Source organism: Thermobia domestica, chromosome 7, assembly GCF_964235325.1.
Source record: "Thermobia domestica chromosome 7, izTheDome1.hap1.1, whole genome shotgun sequence".
NCBI classification, from domain to species: Eukaryota; Metazoa; Arthropoda; class Insecta; order Zygentoma; family Lepismatidae; genus Thermobia; species Thermobia domestica.
The window spans coordinates 94,839,268-94,853,750 of record NC_137460.1 but is presented as its reverse complement, the minus strand read 5'-3'; the positions used below and the strand labels follow the sequence as shown (position 1 = coordinate 94,853,750).

Genomic DNA, 14,483 nt, shown 5'->3' with positions numbered 1-14,483 from the left:
ACAATTTCAAGATGAAATTTTATATTCTAACATAATGTTAGTTTTCCCTCACAAAAATTTCCTAAGCACAACTTCGGTATTGCGGGAAAAGAAAAAGTATCAGCCTTTCCATCAGAGTGTGGCAATTGGGAGTATGTTTAGTGTTACATGGGGGAAGGGTGATATCAATATTATTAAATAAATAAAGGACAAATGTGGCAGAGAAGGTGTATTCACGTGTTCGAACAGAAAGAGATGTATTACAAACTGCATACGTAGTTCTCTTCTTGTAATCTTCGGCGTATATGTGCAGAAATCATGTAGCTTTGCATGTTATTGGTTTGTTCCCCCCCCCCCCTTCTCACCTCAAAGAGTTCTGCATATCAATGAGTAAGTAGGCTTTTAGATCGGTCCAAGGCAGCTGTATCTGATGTAACGCATTCTAATTGGTTATTGAAATGACGCAGGCTGTTCGTGTTATGAGACACACATGCATGTGTTATTAACATAGTTCGATAGGGCACAGAGTAGTGTGCAGTTTAAGAGGTTTACAATGTGAACAGACACATACAAACGGGTGCATACCTTGTAGTTAAGTACGCAATTGCCGACTAGGTTCTGTCAGTGGCAAACTCTTTTTAATATTGAAGCATTTTCAAAAGACAGTAGATGTACATTTTTAAATATTATTTTTACAGCTTTTACAAGGAAATGTTCTGTGAAAGATTCCGAGGATTTGCTACAATATATTCGTATTATTTGTCACTCTCCCATAGAGCATACCATTAGTAGTAATGTGAAATGAAATGAAATGAAATGAAATGAAATCTGTAAGTTTTACGTTCCACGATTATGCCGGCTAGGCTAAAGGAGACGGTGATGGTGAGAAATGAATGAAATGGTAGAATGAAAGAAGTGGAGGAAACAGGAGAACCCCGAGAAAACCCATGCACACGGTGTTTGTCCTCCACAAAGCTCACTTTGCGTGACCTGGAATCGAACAAAGTACCCCATGCTCTACTACTGAGCCACCTCGACCCCTCCACTGGATAATGTGTTTACTGCACCTTCAATGTATCACAAACTCAAAACAATAACTAAATCAATCTATATATTCACTGATTGACACTGACTCATTAACAGATCTCCAAAAGTACTATGCATAGTATTTTGAAATATTGTGGAAATGTTCCCCTTGCACCCTAGGTTGTAATAAGACGGGGCTTTGCGAAGTACGTATCCTAAGAGGCTTGGATGATCTTTTGCAGTTTGTCAGATCTCCGAAACTATAAGCGCTAAAATCTTGAAATTTTGTGTAAATGTTCTCCTTGCACCTTAGCTGTAAATAAGGCAAAGTTTTGGAAATGTCATATCCTAAGGGGGAATGGGAGGTTGAAATTAGTTTTGCCGTTCACCAGATAAAAAATATAAGATGTAAAATCTTATTATATATATATATATATATATATATATATATATATATATATATATATATATATATATATATATATATATATATATATATATATAAATGATCTCCTTGCACTCTAGATTGTAAATAAGACGAGATTTCGGAAAATGCATATCCGTAGGAGAGGGATGGAGCTTAAATAGTTTTTTTGACGCGTTTGTGTTATTCACTTGCATTCAATATCGAAGATGAAGAGAAATTGAACGTATAGGAGAAGCAGAGATTAAATGTATTGACCGCGGTAATACGCAGTGTATACGCTAGTACGTAAATAAAAAGGACAATACTATTGGCAAGGCAATACTAATTTAATTACTAGAATTAACTGATTGAATATATTAATGAAAGCAGGTAACGACCAATTTAAACTTATTTTACACACCACAATTCTCTGTAGATGCGAATTCAATAACTTACAAAAAATGAAAAGTGATTTGAATGGACCAGGACTCGAACCCTGGATCTCCGGCATACCGTGCCGATGCGTTAACCACTACGCCACCCAGCCCGCTTCCCAGATCAGCCTAACACTCTCTCACTCCTGAAGTCGGTGCTCTCTACTCAGACCACATGGCTTGTACCACAGCCTAAGCTGCTGTGCTTGAACAATCCAGTGTCCATGTATATTGAGAACACTTTTTGGCAGCTGTGATTTCATATATATTAATGAAAGGAGAAACAATCGATTAAACTTATTTTTAACACACGACAATCCCCTGTAGGCGGTGTAGTGGTAGAATGAAATGAAGTAGATGGAAATTTCTATACAAATTAAATCAATTATAATCGGAGCACTGAAGTGGATGGAAATTTCTATACAAATTAAATAACTTTTTATCGGAGCATGAAGTAGACCGAAATTTTCACACAAATTAAATCAATTATTATCGGAGCATGAAGTAGATGCAAATTTCTATACAAATTAAGTCAATTATAATCGGAGCACTGAAGTAGATGGAAATTTCTATACAAATTAAATCAATTATTATCGGAGCATGAAGTAGATGGAAATTTCTATACAAATTAAATCAATTATTATCGGAGCATTAAAGTAGATGTAAATTTCTATACAAATTAAATCAATTATTATCGGAGCATGAAGTAGATGGAACTTTCTATACAAATTAAATCAATTATATCGGAGCGCTGAAGTGGATGGAAATTTCTATACAAATTAAATCAATTATAATCGGAGCATTAAAGTAAATGTAAATTTCTATACAAATTAAATCCATTATAATCGGAGCACTGAAGTGGATGGAAATTTCTATACAAATTAAATCAATTATTATCAGAGCGTTAAAGTGGATGGAAATTACTATACAAATTAAATCAATTATTATCGGAGCACTGATGTGTATTGAATTTTAAACGGATTAGGTCAGTTGTAATCGATCCACTGAAGTAAATTGGAATTTTATATGTTAGCTTACAAGTTAAGGAAGAACAGTGTAGGGAAATATAGAGCGGTAATTGATAGAAAAAAGCTACTGCAAAAACTGAACACATTCATTGTTGTAACATATTTAAACGTAACTTAATTTGTATAAAATAAAATGTAGCATAACACTACAAATTAATAAGCTAATACATCCAAAAACAAAGGCATTATTAAGCGTGCTAATCTAACTTACAAATTTTAAAAAATTACCTATATATTAAACATGTAAAAATCTTATATTTCTGTTAGTTTAGTAATATACATTTGGAAGTTGTAATACATTCTGATTGATTGAGCGTAAACATCATAAAAATAAGTTAAAGCAAAGTAGTAATATTAAGATTAGTTTAATCCGATATCATTAATACACCAAATAAATATACCGTATATTAAAAGAACTTTAATACAGATATAATTTAGTATATTTTAAGATAAACTAACAACACACACATCTATTATAAGCCCTATTATGTGTCTTCCCAAGAACACATGATAGGTTAAAAGAACTGTTTTTAAAAAGATGAATTTAAATGATTGGCAGCAAGAAGTTACGAATACATAAAATTATCATTTATATTGTTGTTTCAAGTTTAGATGTACGTAATAGTTAAGCTAATTACCTAATAATTTATATATTTTTCAGATTTCTTGTACATAAATTCAAGCTCTATGATAAAAGTATTCTTCAACTTGCTTTGTTGAAGAGTATTCGTATTACAGGATCAGAAAATTTTCACAGCCATTAAAAAAACTTGTTTTTTCAGTTGTGCTTTTTTAAAAAATAAATTATATCACTTGCAATCATCTAGCATTTAAATTACAATTTACAATTAGAAAATGTGTATCAAAGAATGGAAGTAGGAATATAAAAAATTGTGTGGTTTTACATAAATGAAATCTCAGTAAAACAATATAGGATTAGTCGAGGGTGAAGGAAATCCACATTTATCGTGTTGCCAACAATGTTCTTACTTAAAAATATCCTTGGATTTAAACCACTTTATTATTATTATTATTATTATTATTATTATTATTATTATTATTATTATTATTATTATTATTATTATTATTATTATTATTATTATTATTATTATTCATAAAGTACAATAGTACCTTAAAATAAAAATATTTCACATATATTATCACGTTCGATACTATTTCAAAATAACTCCTTATAACTACATGCACTGTTTCTTACGAATACACTTGAGTTTCTCATCCCTTAATGTGTGTATGTTAGACTTCGTAAAACAACACATACCACTTTTAATTTGAACTTTATACTTCAATTTCGTGTATTCTTGATAACAACTTTTTCATTTAAGCATGGATATCATGAGTATTGATTAAAAATCTACTTACATTGTCTCAACATGACAATGATACTTAAGATGTGATGTAATAGTTACTAGTTGATAGAGGTGATATAATATTTTATGAATGTCATATCACCGTTGGATTTTAAGAGTCGTGCAACACAAACTAAGTAATCGTATACAGTGTATACCCTATGAATAAAATAAAGCGAATAGCGTTATATATATATATATATATATTTATAATCACCAAAGACATGGAATATACTTTATGAATTAATAGTATCAAAAGATAAATTATGTACTTGTGATAGTTATTTCAAAAACTACTGTAATAATGTGTAAAATTTGCGTATGCATCAAATAGTAAACAGCTCAAATGCATCTCTAGAGTCATGTTTTGAATTTCAAATAAAATTATTGAACATATAGCTAACTAGACATGGCCATATTTGAGTGTTATCATTTACTACAGGTTTAATTTACAATATGACCATATGTAAAAATAGTGAAATGTATTTCTAAATAGATGAGAAACTCAAATTGTGTAGCTTTATATTCCTTATTATAGTTTACGAAAGATATTAACTCTCTTTTTAAATTCATTACTATTTACATGGAGAAAATTATGTTTAATCTGGAAGTATTTACAGAAAATTTTAATTTTAGATGTCATACTGATAAAAGTTAATACCTTAAATAAAACAACTAAAGAAATGTAAATATTATTTTTTTTTGTCTAATGTATAATTAATAATGGGTCTATTGAATTGAAGATGAAATCAAGTATAGTTATGTTATAAAAAGTCCATGAGGTAAAAAGAAAGAAAAGTACTGTAGACTGAAAACTGAAAAGGAAATGAAGAAATGAGTGGATATCCATCCGACTTTGTAATATATATATATATATTCTGTCTGTCACTGTGAAATAAAGCTGCTCAACTCCTCGCTTTGCTGAATACGAGAAGACTCTCTTCAAATATAGACGTTTTTATCCTTGGTCAGAAGATAGAAACAGGAGTGAACGACGGGCTAATATATATTTCCCTTGAAATTGAAGAAATTTGTGATGGAAGAACCAATTATTGACTGGCGCTTATGGTGAAGAGCTCTTGTGCTCGTATTTTTGTGTAGAACAATAGAATTTTGGAGAGAGAAAAACTCATGAAATATTTTGATTGCCTAGGCCTCCCATGCACAACAATAACCGATGACGACATGTTCAAAAGTAAAAAAGTAACACCATTTGAAAAGACAAGATTTTGGATGTTTTAGTGGTAGTAATACATTGTAGTCTTAAAAAGAATGCGGGAACATAATGTTTAAAATAGCTTGTGCTTGAACACACACCCTATAAGCAAACTTGGTTGTCAGCGAATTGTACCTCTTGCCAAAGATAAATATGTGCTTAAAGGAACCCATTTTTGTAAGTAGAAAATGTGAAAGCAAAATCGGCGGAGATACTTAGCAGCCTTCCAAAAAATGATGCGCAGAATTTCTTTGAATGATATCAGTATCGTCTTCAGTTGCAACTCAGAAGAAAATTATTTTCAATAAGATCATAGTTACTTTTTAAGAAAAAGGTTTAATAAAAGAAATAAGGTATATTATCGCTTTTACTATATCAAGCTTCGTATATCTCTTAATGAAATATATCAACATTTTTAATATCCTAGTACATCGTACCGCTTCTTTAGGCATCATAATTCAATATTCTACTGAATCTTAAATATAGACATAAAAAGATTATTAACATTGTAAATTTTATGAGTAGAATCAATCTAAAGAATGTAATATGGGGCGGAAAACAACGTAACATAAATCTTTCATAAGAATTTTTTATAGAATACTTTTAAGAATTTTTTAAAAAACTGTCTGATTTTTAATTCGATCTTGATTAAATCTAAGTTCGTGGAAATTTCAGAGTTTTAACACAAAAGGGGATATTAATGTGTAAAAAATCAGTATTAAAATGATTCATCTCAGAAAATGGAAATATGCAAGTGAGTATTGATGCAAACTAACTCGGAAGGAAAGAAGAATTTCATAATCTACCATTGGGGTTTTACAAAAGCATTCTTACAGAGTTAAAAATAAGTAAATATATAAATAAAAAGAAAATAACAAACATTTTTCATATACAGGTGTCATCTGAATCCGAGATTCAATATCATAAATCATTTTAATCAATTTCTACATTGAATTTATTATATTACAAAACAAATAATAATTAACAATTCTTAGTGAGTAAGATGACGGGGACTTAGATCTACACCTGAAGATACAAGATCTCAATTGAGGTTATGGAAAAAAAGAAAGAAAAAGAAAAATCATCTATTGGATGATGTGACAGCTATTACTACACATTGAAAACACTATATGTCAGAGATTACAAGAAAGTGTAAAAGATTGGTGAAAATTAGCATTTATTATTACATGTTATTACATGTTTTTTGGGGGGGGGGAGGCGGGATTTTTCATTGAATCTCATCTTTATTCACCGTTTTAACATTTTTCTTCATTCAATAATGAAAAAAATACTATCGAATATAATTATATACCAGGTGTATAAAAACTCCGGGGCTATAGGCCAACTCCGTTATTAGTAAAGATATGGGAAAATGGAAAGAGGGGAAAACTATTGGAAATAGGTGGTTTTCAATCTAAAATGATGGAAGTTTTCCAATTACTCCACTCGCTTGGACTGCACACTGATCCTATAATAAATGAAAAAGTAACGTTTATAGTTAAGCAGGCTGTTCGGACAAAATGTAAGAGCACGGAAAAATGATTCGGGGAATGTGGACATTGTTATGTGAGGAAACCTAGAATATCTCAAACGAATCCATTTCCTGATAATACTATTAACTAACTAAACTACGGCCTATCGAACACGGAGGTTCAATACCTCGTTCACTAAAGCTCTCCATCGACTTCTATCCTTAGCCAACTGGATCCAGTTTCTACATTGTATTTCTATTTCTGGCAGATCGTCTTAATATTATCCTCCCATCTGTGCCTAGGTCTTCCTAATAGTCGTTTTCCGATTGGAATTCCAGTTAGAATGTGGAAAGCGTTCCTATTTTCTTCCATTCTGGCTACATGACCTGTCCACTTGAGCCTCCCAGATTTGATGACCTTCTAACAATGTTCGGTAAACGGTATAAATTGTGTAGTTTCTCGTTATGAAGTTTCCTCCATTCCCCGTTCTCGTTTCTCTTGGATCCAAGTATTAGTCTCAGGATCTTATTTTTCTCAAATACTTTCAGTCTACGTTCTTCCCTCAGAAAGCGACCATGTTTCGCAACCATACAGAACAACAGGCATGATTGTCGTTTTATATATTTTAAGCTTCAAATTCCTTGATAGGGATCGCGACAACGAAATATTTTGAACTGAATAATAACACGAATTCCCTGCTTTTAGTCGACATATAATTTCTTCGTGAATATTTCTAATAATGCTATATCATTGGTATAATTAGGGCCTGAGATAACTGCCTGCTAAACTGGTTGGCTTTTCATTTAACATAGGATACTTTACCAGTGTGGAACCCCAACGGCTAGTACAATTTTAAAAAATTCCACCATTTTACAGGTTGAATTTCCAACAACTTTCTTCCTTTTCCATTTTTTTGTATTTTCGCTCATAACGGAGTTGGTCTATGGCACTGGACTTTTAATACACCCGGTATATAAAACAATATAAGCCCACAACCAACAAACAAGAGGGAAAAAGAAGCTTATGGAAGACTAAGGAATAAGTTTCATAACCGAGACAACAGATATGAAGACTTCTTTAACTATATAACATTAACTACTTATTACAAACAAGAAACAAATAAATCAACTATTAATAAAAATATTAATGCCTTAATTACTAATAACATTGGTAAACGTGAAAGAAAAATATTGTTTGCAAATGGCCGAAAGAATCAATAATAACTTTGCTGTAATTCATGTGATTGAGTAAATATACAATAAACAATTTGGTTATATATATCGGGTGTTCTAAAAAATGGTGCCCACGGACCACAGGGCACTACCGGTATTCTACAAGACAAAATAAAGCAAAAAATTATATATATTTGTACACCTTCGGGTCCTTGTCTGGAGACGCGAATTGCACTATGTGGTAACGTCGCAGATAAAGAACCATCGAGTAGATCCACCAATCTATCAAATAATTACATTGATTCTTTCCAGATGGCACTTAAAGTCGATATAGATTGACACTAACATCATTTATTAGTGTAGCAATCGGTGTAACTGCTTGATAGATTCATAGAATAATGCAAATGGTTACAAGTTAATCTGCAACGTTGCCACATTGTGAAATTTTGACACCCCATAGTGGCTGTAGGAGGCCCCGGAGGGTAAAGCATCATATAACATCTTTGCTTTATTTTGATCTGTAGATAGTGCTGTGTGGTCCATGGGCCATTTTTAGAACACCCTATATATATATATTTATATAATGGGATATTTAGTTACCAATAAGAATAATATCTACCGTTATAAAATATCAATACAATTTAATACAACTATACATTTGTATAGTTGATATACATCTGTATTCACTACTCTACGGTAAATGACACCTTTATAGGTGTTGAACGTGAGCTTCAACTTCGTATGTGAAAGCTGTTCCTTTCCCTATTTATTAATGTTAAGACATCCCTAGCAGGACACCTATAAGTAAAATATTAAAACCTCTTACTATTTATGCCGGGAACTGTTAACGAATAGTACAGTTAGCCGGTAACTGTAGTACATAATAAATTGAGAAAATTTATATAGGTTGTGAATAAAGGGAAAGCAACAAAGACTAAGTGTTGACAATAATAAAAATATTTAGTCAATTAATTCATCCTCTATATATTCAATAGTGATGTATCTTGGAGTACAAGCGTTTCATACTTTAGAGTAAGGTAGTAGCGAATAGTGCAGGTTACTAGAATACTAGGGTAGTTAATTAGCACCTGCCCATGCGTTTTCGATGACGTAACGCTCTGTGCTATTTGCTTAATTCCACTTGCTATCATTCCGAAATGACGATAACTATCTCCTTGTAAAGCATACTTAATAAAAATGTAAAGTCCCAATTAAAATAAGAGTTTTTAGGAATTAAAATACTTTTTTTTAAAAAACTAACGAACTAAACAAATAAATAAAAAGCTATATAACCATTATTCTGATGTCGACTAAAGCAAATGTGAATAGGATAGGATGGACGGTGAGATCGCAAATAAAATGCGAGTTCTTAAATCATTTAGACAACTTTTATCAAAAATATACAAATATTTGGAGTTACTATCCTCACTGCGATTTAAACTTAATCTGTACATCTCATTCTAGAAACCCTATTAAAATATTAAAGGGCGCCATGATGTTTTAAAAAAATACGTTCTATAATAGAGCAAGTTTTTGATTTTCAAAAATATATATATTCATGTTTTAGACCAGTGGTGGTGAAATGGTGGCTCGCGGGCCACATTGTACATGAAGTGCGAGAAGAAAAACAATGAAAAAGTGTGATTTGTTTTTTCTTTTGTTTAACTCCATCTCCATGTGTAACAGGAAGAGTATAGCTAACAATCATAATATATCTGAATTAAAATACTTTTTTAACTGTGAAAATATTTTCCTTAATCTTTTGTTTATCAAACTCGTTCTGCGAGCTAACGCCATTGGTACCGGGCCGATGTTTAGAAAAATGCAAAGAATTAAAAAATGCAAAGTGTTTATAGTTCAGACCCTTATTGGCTTAGACATTTGAAACAAGAAGTAGAATACTCAGAATAAAACAAAGCCTCAGAAAGTCTTTGATCACGTACATTCAGCGCACTGTCTCCTTGGGGAAGTGAGTAGGGTGGAAAATGGCCCCCAAAGTATGTTCCTTATTTGTCCTGGCTTGCAGTGCGTTATAATGTGAATATCACTGTTTTGGATTATCTGTTAATGAAGCATTAAATTTAAAGACTATTTTGAATTTCAGTATTTTTGACACACTATTTAATTCTGAAAAGTGGGCCACTTATTTCCTTTGTGTTAGAATTTAAATACATAAATAAATTTGTGTGATTAGCTTTAAAAGTATATAATTCTACAGCGATATATCCCTATTATAATTAATCTGTACCTATATTATCAACATTGATCAGAGGCGCAATAATTAAGCATATAGCTTAGATATAATTAAAAGAAAGAACATTGTTATTGACATGACATGTTGTTATGGAAAACATTATTATTGAGAGGATACGTACACAAAAAACGGTATGGTTGTTATTGATCCATAATATATGTATAAAGGAAAGAATAAATCGACGTTAGTTGGTATGTATAATGATATAATTCATTGAGATAGATTAACGAATTAGGGCTAGAACTTGAATTAAAAGGAATATTTATCGTTCTATCTGGTGCCGAAACCCGGGAATATACTGAAAACCTTTAGTTCTGAAGGATAGTAAGAACTGAGTTTATGTGTATACATATATATAACTTTTATGAGTTTCACTACTTTGAGAAGTGGGAGGAAAATCCAAAGAATTGGCAATATGCAGGATTCCGAGATTGAAGAAGTACCCAGTATTTTAAATGAAACCATATCTGGAAATGCAGTAACTGTGTTCGAACGTTCTCATTCTAATCTTATTGATATGATTAGTCAACTACTAGATGCTAAATTTGATCAACAACAAAAATTGAACGATCAAAAGCTAGAACAGATACAGAAATTGAACGATGAAAAGCTGAAATCAAACCATGAGAAGCTAGAACAGACACTAACTGCTAAATTTGATCAACAACAAAAATTGAACGATGAAAAGTTCGAGCAAATATTGACCCAACACAAGTCTCTTGCAGATATAGTTCAGGGTATCCATGAAAATTTCGATCGGCTACAGCATAATTTGAAAAAGGATTTGCACGTATTGATTGAAAAGGTGAATGGTACTGGTGTGAATAAGAAAGTAGAACCTGAAGAAGGTCAGAAGAAAGTCGATGGACGAAATGAAAATATTGAAGAACAGGATGGAAACGAAACAATTGAACCTGTGACGAATGGTGATGCGGAAGATGCTACAATTGAAGAAAAACCGTCATCTCCGGCCAAGGAAACCTCCACTACCACTACAGGCGTATTCAAAATTGAAGTGAAAGGTCTACCGAGATTATACCGGTTAGGGAAATTGAAGAAATTGTTGACTGATAATTTGAAGTTGGGAAGCCATACTATTAAGTCGCCGAAAAGAGCGAGTTCTTGGATTTATTTGATCTTCAAAACTGAAGAAGACCAACAGATGGCAGTAAAGATTTTGAATGGATACAATTGGAAGAAGCGAGTTCTTTCAGCCGAAGTTGTCGAAGCTGATCAACGTAAGCGAAAATTGGAAAACTCTGTTGATAAGGATTATAAAAAGGCGAAAGTTCAGTTATCCGTAGAAGACAGAATAAAACAGGCTACAATACCTTTGTGGGATGTTAATTATAGAGAACAGTTGAAGAAGAATACTGAAGAAATAAAATCTTCACTCACGCGACTAATGGATTTGTTGCCGAGAAGGAATTTGGATTTAGCAGATTGGACAGAAGAAAGAAAAGAGAAGAATGAAGGACTTGCAGACTTTCTGAAGCATTCGCCTATAAGAAAAATTACGCATGATTTGAAAGATTATTTCCAAAACAGAGAAGGTAACTGTTTGAATGTGACATCGCTCTATTTCCAGATCTCCACTGAAAAGGAAGAAGGTGAGAAACCTCCGCCACTGCAGCTGTTGTTCGGGAAAGAATATGTGAAAGAAACTATATGTGACGTGAATTTTCGAGTATCTCCAGATTATTATTTTCAAGTGAATACTTTGATGCTGTATACTTCCATCGCAGAAATGGTTGAAGTTGACGAAGAAACTTCCTTGGTAGATGTGTGTTGTGCCATTGGAGGAATTGGATTTATTTTTGCTAAGAGTTGTGCTCAAATTCTTAGCATAGATGTAGTTGAAGATGGCTGTATTCCCGTTTGTGACTTATCGTTTAGCTTGATTGAATCTTTTGGCCATGTAACTTAGATTTGAGTTACGGATGGATAACAATTCCTAATTTATTCTCTCAGATGTTATGAGTTGTGTTATGAATACTTCATTTGGACTTTATATTTGTGCAACATGTTATGATGTGATTAATTTATTTTATCTTTGTATTAACTTTGAATGTTATGTTTACCTTTATTTTACTTTACATGTTCAAAAGAGATTTGATTGTGTTAACTTGAAATCCATGACAGTGAACTTAAATTGAAGCCTTTAAATGTAATTATTGCCTTCTGATCTTGTTGTTGTTTTGATAAGATGACGATCTTAATTGTAAATAATGTTATTTGTATATGGATGTTATCGCTCAATGTAAAAAAGGAACAATTAACTAGTAACTCTGCGTAAGTCATCAATTAGTTATAATTTTGAATAGACCCATAAATGATATTTATAGTGAATCGACGTTTTATGATATGTAATTAGTAATAAAAGAAAAATGTTGTTATAAATGAATTGATATATATATGGAGAAAGAAGAGAAGAGAAAGCTATTTATATTGATGTAATAATAATAATAATTAATACGAGGATTGATGTAATAATAATTAGTACGAGGGCTATTCAAAAAGTGAATGTTTTGAAAATATACAGGGTTCTTTCCTTCACTGTAATACTGTTACGGAATTCCCGTTCTGGGCGACATTATTTACAGCGATATATCCCTATTATAATTAATCTGTACCTATATTATCAACATTGATCAGAGGCGCAATAATTAAGCATATAGCTTAGATATAATTAAAAGAAAGAACATTGTTATTGACATGACATGTTGTTATGGAAAACATTATTATTGAGAGGATACGTACACAAAAAACGGTATGGTTGTTATTGATCCATAATATATGTATAAAGGAAAGAATAAATCGACGTTAGTTGGTATGTATAATGATATAATTCATTGAGATAGATTAACGAATTAGGGCTAGAACTTGAATTAAAAGGAATATTTATCGTTCTAATTCATATTACGTATTATTAACCAAAACTAATACTTATAAATGCATTTTTGATTAGAAGTACATTTTTTACATAGTAAAATAAATGGGTTTCCATTAGTTTACTTCAAATGCCTCATATAATTATATTTAAAACCATTTTAAGCTACATTTGTGCACCATGAGAAGTCTTGAATTTGACATATGTTACAGATCATTTATTGTACAAACGCTTACAACGAACTTTTATTAATATTAAAAAATAACAAAGAAAATTTAGGTGTTGAAGCACAATGAGGTACAAAATAAAAAAAAAAAAAAAAAAAAAAAAAATACACGACATCAACAGAATAATTTTGTAGTAAATGTCGTATCATGTTACAGGATAGTTCCACTGTTTGAATCACTACCTGCAGAATGCAGACTGTGTTAGTAAATAATAAAAGAGAAAACATACTAGATGTTCAACATAGAATTTGTAGAAAATTTAAAATTTGACAGCAAAGTTCGAACTGTGATTAAATAATGCACTATGTAGATGAAATATAAGGAAATCAAAAGTGAGAAAGCAATAACTTTTAAATGTTCCACGTATATTGAAAGTGAGTTATATTCAATATCTGTTAAGAGATTTGTTAGTGTGATCGTTTGTCGTTATAGTTATGTATTCGTATTTTCTTGACTACGTAATGTCATTATTGATTTTTAATACAAATTTTAATTCTTCTTTTTTTACAGCACCTCCGCGTTTTAGCGTGACTCCAGAAGAAATAATTTATGTTAACTTAGGTGATGCTATTATTCTAAATTGCCAAGCTGAGGGGACACCGACCCCTGAAATACTGTGGTACAAGGATGCAAATCCTGTTGAACCTTCCGCCACCATTGGAATATTTAATGATGGCACCGAACTCAGGATATCAAATATTAGGCATGAAGATATAGGAGATTATACATGTATAGCAAGAAATGGAGAAGGCCAAATAAGCCACACAGCAAGAGTAATTATTGCTGGTGAGTTTAAACGATACAGGTTTGCCTAACAGCCATACGGTAACTGGAATTTATTTTTAATTTATTACAAACATTTTCATTTCATTGAATAAGCTTGTAGCTAATTTGCTAATTCCTAGACGTGAATGGAAAAGTAATTATTCAAGATAACACTTTTCAATAATACATAAATTGGGTTACTTTTAATATTATATATAGAAATAAGAGAGGAAGAATAATGGTATTT

The 14,483-nt window shown here is 31.6% G+C and overlaps 1 protein-coding gene across 6 annotated transcripts in view; it reads left to right on the top strand.

Annotated features, from left to right (window-relative positions):
* LOC145690290 (protein turtle-like) overlaps positions 1–14,483 on the top strand; it is a 614,494-nt gene that overhangs the window by 501,775 nt on the left and 98,236 nt on the right. For all 6 annotated transcript variants that reach the window (XM_081765062.1, XM_081765061.1, XM_081765059.1 and 3 more), the window contains exon 6: positions 13,982–14,257. In XM_081765062.1, coding sequence (XP_081621188.1) covers positions 13,982–14,257 — 276 coding nt within the window. The remainder of the gene's footprint in view (positions 1–13,981; positions 14,258–14,483) is intronic.